Below are 5,420 nucleotides of genomic sequence, written 5' to 3'. Positions count from 1 at the left end.
GACACGTCACGTTCACACGCCGATTGGGAGACCCACATATTTTGTTTGAGGTTTGATTGATACTGAAAATGAGGTTCCACATTTCACGCTTATAAAAATATGAATCTACAATTTGTCCACATTCCCTCACTTAAAGTCACCAGAGCAACAACAAAGCTAATAACTGTGGGACTTTGATGGGCATATATCACTAGTTCGACTCAGAAACAGTTATGAAAATGCGTTTCATTTGTTTCCATCAATAGTTATGTGACTTGTGACACTAGTCACGGCAAGAATAAGCCAATATAAAATAATTGTCTCTTGGGATATTGCATTTTTATGCATTCATTGCTCTTTATCAAGTTCACGGGACTTTATAACAAAATAGACATCCAAATATCCAGCTCATACGCGTCCGTGAAAAAAAATAAAAATAAAAAATTGGAAGCAACCTTACCATGATTTTTTTTTTTTTTTAATCATAAGTTCCAGAGACCTCTCGTGACACATTTATTGTACTAGAATAATTATAGGATAAAAAAAAACGTAGGGCAGAGATGTGAACTTAGAAGCAAAAGGACATTTAGTATTGAGATACTAAATCATAGGAGTTATATATAAAGTGACATTTTTGTTACACAATTAACTTGGTGTCTTAGTGTCTCTCTTTCTCTCTCTCTTAATGTCTGGAAATTAAATAAGGTAAAATAGATAGCCAGATCCAAAAAAGCCAGAAGCTCAACTTAATCAACTTACCATCACCATTTCATTTTTTTTCATTTGAAAGGTCCAACCATAAAAGATCGCACCAATATTTCCGCAGAGGCAACGAGCAATAGTAACTAAGCTTCCGAATTTCTTCTGGATTATCCACACATTAGAAAGCCGGCATTTTTTTTTTCTTCTTTATTTCTTTTCCGGGCCAGAACGAAGAGCAAACATAGTACCTTCGAAACCTACTCTTCGACAACGTTCACGAGCTCATACTCGATGAGAGAGAGGTTGTTATCTTCCTTGACGGTGAAATCCGCTGGGTCAGTGACTTCAACGCGGCCCCACTTGTCCACGGCCAGTCTCATCGATCCTTTGAACATGTCGATCTTCGCGTTGCGGAGGATCACAGTGTTGCCTTCTTTCATCGCGTCAACTGGGAAGAAAAAAAAAATCAACGTCATGGGATTAAACATAAATTTTAGAAAATTGAAGGGTGAAAAAAGAAAAGTGCTGGCCATTCAAACGTAGAAGATTATATATAAAGTATGCGATGATGAATAGCCACGACCATAATCATGGTCCGTAATAGACCACAAGCACTTAAGCACTCGAGTTGTTTTATAACCCTAGGCTTAATTTTGATTAAAAAAAAACAAGAAGAAATGACAATCCAAGACCTATAAACGAAGCAGAAGAACATCTGTTCCAAAATAATTCCTTAAAACCTACAGAATAAGATATAATGTTGTATCCTTATGTCAATATGTAGAATTACTACTTGAACATCATTTGTTAGGCCTACAAATGTCAGTAGTATATTTTATGTCAAAACCCAACTAGTTTGATCACTTGAATAGGAAACGCCGCGATGAACTCTTAACACGAGCATATTAATTTATTTTTAGTTTTTGCACCCTTCGGGAGTCACAGCTTGGTCTACTAGCATTGGTACAATTCTCTCTCTCTCTCTCTCTCTCTCTCTCTCTCTCTCTCTCACACACACACACACACACACTCTAGTCGGCGCAATTACATCCCACTTATTGCAACATTTTTTTTTTAAAAGAAACTCGATCCCACTTATTGCAACATTACTATCACATCATATGATTTCTCACGGCAACACATAGAAATGGCATCGAAAAAAAAAAGAAAGAGAACTGCAGGTTAATTCAGTCGTTCTAAAAATTGCTCCGAACAGTGTGAGATTTCACCACACACACAAAATTGTGAAAGCAAAGCAAAGCAATAAAAAACAATACTAATAAAAAGAAATAGAAGACGACTAAAAAACAACTAAAAGAAGCAGAGCATATGCAACCAAACAATGACTAATTACCCTCGAACCAATTACCACCACAGTTATTTTAAAGCTAAGTGCAACGCAACAATATATGGGATGATGATCAACTGCATCAAGTAAGAACTTAAAAAAAAAAGGTTTCAACAAAGCAGATGGATCATCATAAATCATAACAATAATTAATCTCCGACAGTTATGGTTATGAGTAGTATGATTTATGATTAATCTCATTGAGAACCTTGATCATTCCTCGCTGTGAAGACTAGTATACTCATTGAGAACCATGATTAGTATGATTTATGATTAATCTCATTGAGAACCTTGATCATTCCTCGCTGTGAAGACAAGTTACTATACTAGTTTAGTATTAAATATTAATGTACAATATATGGGATGATGATCAAATGCATCAAGGAAGAACATAGAAAGAAAAAAGGGTTTTAACAAAGCAGCAAGATCATCATAAATCGCAACCATAATTATTCTCCGACAGTTGTGAGTACCTTGATCATTCCTCGCTGTGAAGACAATCATTCCGGTCTCGTCCCCGACCAGACACTCAGCGATCCGCATTTGGCGGACTTGAGGACCGTCTGCGCGGCCCTTCTGCAGAACCATTTTGGAACTCACAATCTTTACTGTCAGAGTGTGACCGTTCGTTCCCGGGCGAAGCTGGTCCACCTTTGTGAACACTGGTTTCCTCAACCCTGGTTTCGCTTCAGCCATTACAAGAAACCTAAAAAAAACCCATCATTCAAATTTAATTGCACTGGAATAAAAATATATAAAAAATAAATTAAAATTCAACACAATCGGCCCAACAGAGAAACCAGACAATAAAATCCTCAACTGAAGTAACATCTTTCATTTCAAGTTTCAACCGTTCGAAACTTATTGAATGGGTAATGTGAAAGAATGGAATAAGATCATGACTTGAGAGTGTAAATAAACTGACTTTGCTCAATCCCAAATTAATAAAAATAACTCTTGAAATTTAATGAAACTAGATTTTAGATGAAATATTTAGTTTATATACTAATATAAAAAAACAATAAATGATAAGAACAAAATAAATTTCTTTTCTTTTTCTTTCACTTTGTTAAATCATTTTTTAAACATATAACTTATACTTGTATATAGTTTCGAATTCAATTACTAAAACAAGTTCGTTAACTTTTAAATATAGAAACCGACTCTTCGGTTTATTTTCAAACCAATGAACCAAAGTTAAAATAAAACGTTCGAATTGAACCCGAAACAAAACATTTCAAACACTCAGAATTATACAAGTACATTATATTTTATTCTCTTATAGTACATAAGTTATAACTCAAAACTATACGTAAAAGAAAATAACTCAATTAGTTCAGGTCGAGATTCAGGAAGACCCTGAATCGACTCGAGACTCAAGTAAATCCAATGGGAATCTCAGATTCAACTAATCAACTCAAAATACTCGCAACAATCTCAGATTCAAAGTCAACGAACACAATCTGAAAACAGAATTCGATCACAACTCAAACTCAAATCCAAAATCTCAATACAATTTCATAATCACTATCCACTCAAAATTATCAAACACAAATCTGAGCAAGCAATCTGAATAATCCGAACATACACTTTCCAGAAATTCAAAACGCCAATTAATTGACCCAAATCGAACCAAAACCTCAAATCAAGAAAGATATCAGAAATTGAACATGTAATTCATAAATTCAATACTCAATAAACGAGACCCAGACATGTATGAAGAGATTCAAGCCTTAGATCACGACAATCTCCAAAATAAATCTCCATTTTCGGCCAAACACTTACAGAAATTGAAACCTTTAGAGCACGGAATCAAGGCTAAAACGAGCAAAAGACGAGTCTAAATCTCAACCATGAAGAGAAAAAAAAACCCTGATTTGCAAATCCCTAAATCAAACATAGACATTCACGCCGAAAACTTGAAGGAACCCCAGAACCGAGCCAAACACGATATTCAAAACGATTCGAATGAGAAGAAGAAGAAGATTAAAGAGGAACGAAGACGATATCTACCTTAGATGAGCGACGTCGACGTGAAGCAAACTCCGGCCAAGAATCTCACTCTCTCTCTAACGCTCTCTCTCTCTCTCTCTCTGCGTTTTTTCCTTTCTATTTGCGCGATGAGAACATCAATGAAGAGTTTGGGTTAAGGGAAACTTAGGGCGATGGAACCCTAAATACTTTTGCTATTAAATCCCTAATTTCCCCTTCCTTTCGAATTTTCCCCCAAAATACTTTCTATTTTACTGAAAATTGGTTCAATTTAATTAAAACTTCACATCCCACTCTTCAGATGAATGGGAAATGAATTGTAATAGAAAAAATTAGTCGAACTAAGTTACTTAAAATGTTGCAATTGTGATCTAGCCCACACGTTTCGCATTAGTTTCAAATCTAGCCCAAAAAAGTGACGTGTTAAAATTATAGGAAATGGTAGTTACCAATATAACCTTGACTTGATTTTAAATGATTCCCATAAATTTTAATTTGTAGCTTTTTTATTTAATTAATGCACATATTTAAATCTAGTTAGTTGACTTTCCTATTATGCAGGCTAGTTTAATGGGAAGGAAAACAATATTGCTCGTGATATTTTTTAGGCTCTAGGCGATGAAATTCGAATTCCCAGTTTTTAGGGATTATATTTTATTATGTTTTAATGTTAAATTTTGAAATATATCGCTCATTTGATCACAATATCAATTTATTACGTACTCGTTAATTTTTGTTTATTTTGAACTAATCTGCAAATTAACATAAATAAACTACTCGCTAATTTTTGTTTATTTTGAACTAATCTGCAAATTAACATAAATAAACTACAACTGAGATAATTTATAGAAATAAACCAATTCAAATGAGATTCGAATAAAGAAGAGAGAGACTATTACGTATGCATTTAATGACACACGTACCCATTAATAACTCAACAACTTTTAATATTATTTTGGAAACATTTTTTTCCTTTTAAAAATCAATACCGAATATTTGTTCCTTCAATTAGTTACATTGACTAATTCAATCCCCTTCCTTTTATATTTACAATCACCTAATTAACAATTTTGAAATAAGATTACTTAATTTAAATAGTCAAATGTGGGTTAGTGTTTTATAAACGTCTTTGAATAATAGGGGTAAATCAGGTATTTTATGTTCGTTTATTATGGTAAATGGCTAGATTGCAAAATTCACCAAACGTGGGCTAGAAAGCAAAAAAACATTTTTCATTATGGTTACGTTGCCAGTTTGCCCATTATAATATATGTTGTTGCAGCTTTTCGGACAACGATTTAGGAGTCAAATGCGGTTATACCCAAGGCCGGACCAAGTGGTCTCGTCTTGACTCGAGCGTGTCGGACTTGATATCTCAAGTCGTCCCTTAGCTGTTGGT

The 5,420-nt window shown here is 34.2% G+C and overlaps 1 protein-coding gene across 1 annotated transcript; it reads right to left on the bottom strand.

The window, feature by feature from the left end:
• Window positions 1-547: 547 nt before the first annotated feature.
• LOC149403351 (uncharacterized protein At4g28440-like) lies at window positions 548-4,193 on the bottom strand. Its single transcript, XM_089609445.1, has 3 exons — window positions 4,043-4,193; window positions 2,503-2,735; window positions 548-1,129 (listed from the first exon to the last, which is right to left on the bottom strand). Exons 2-3 carry the CDS (start codon window positions 2,723-2,725, stop codon window positions 939-941), a joined length of 414 nt encoding a protein of 137 aa, XP_089465571.1. The 5' UTR covers window positions 2,726-2,735; window positions 4,043-4,193; the 3' UTR covers window positions 548-938.
• Window positions 4,194-5,420: the final 1,227 nt, after the last annotated feature.

This window comes from Urtica dioica, chromosome 3, assembly GCF_054948205.1.
Source record: "Urtica dioica subsp. dioica isolate 48M chromosome 3, U.dioica_male_clone48M_v1_H2, whole genome shotgun sequence".
In the NCBI taxonomy this organism is placed as follows: domain Eukaryota; kingdom Viridiplantae; phylum Streptophyta; class Magnoliopsida; order Rosales; family Urticaceae; genus Urtica; species Urtica dioica.
Note: the sequence above shows the minus strand (reverse complement) of the source record. Positions and strands in the feature narration are given on the sequence as shown.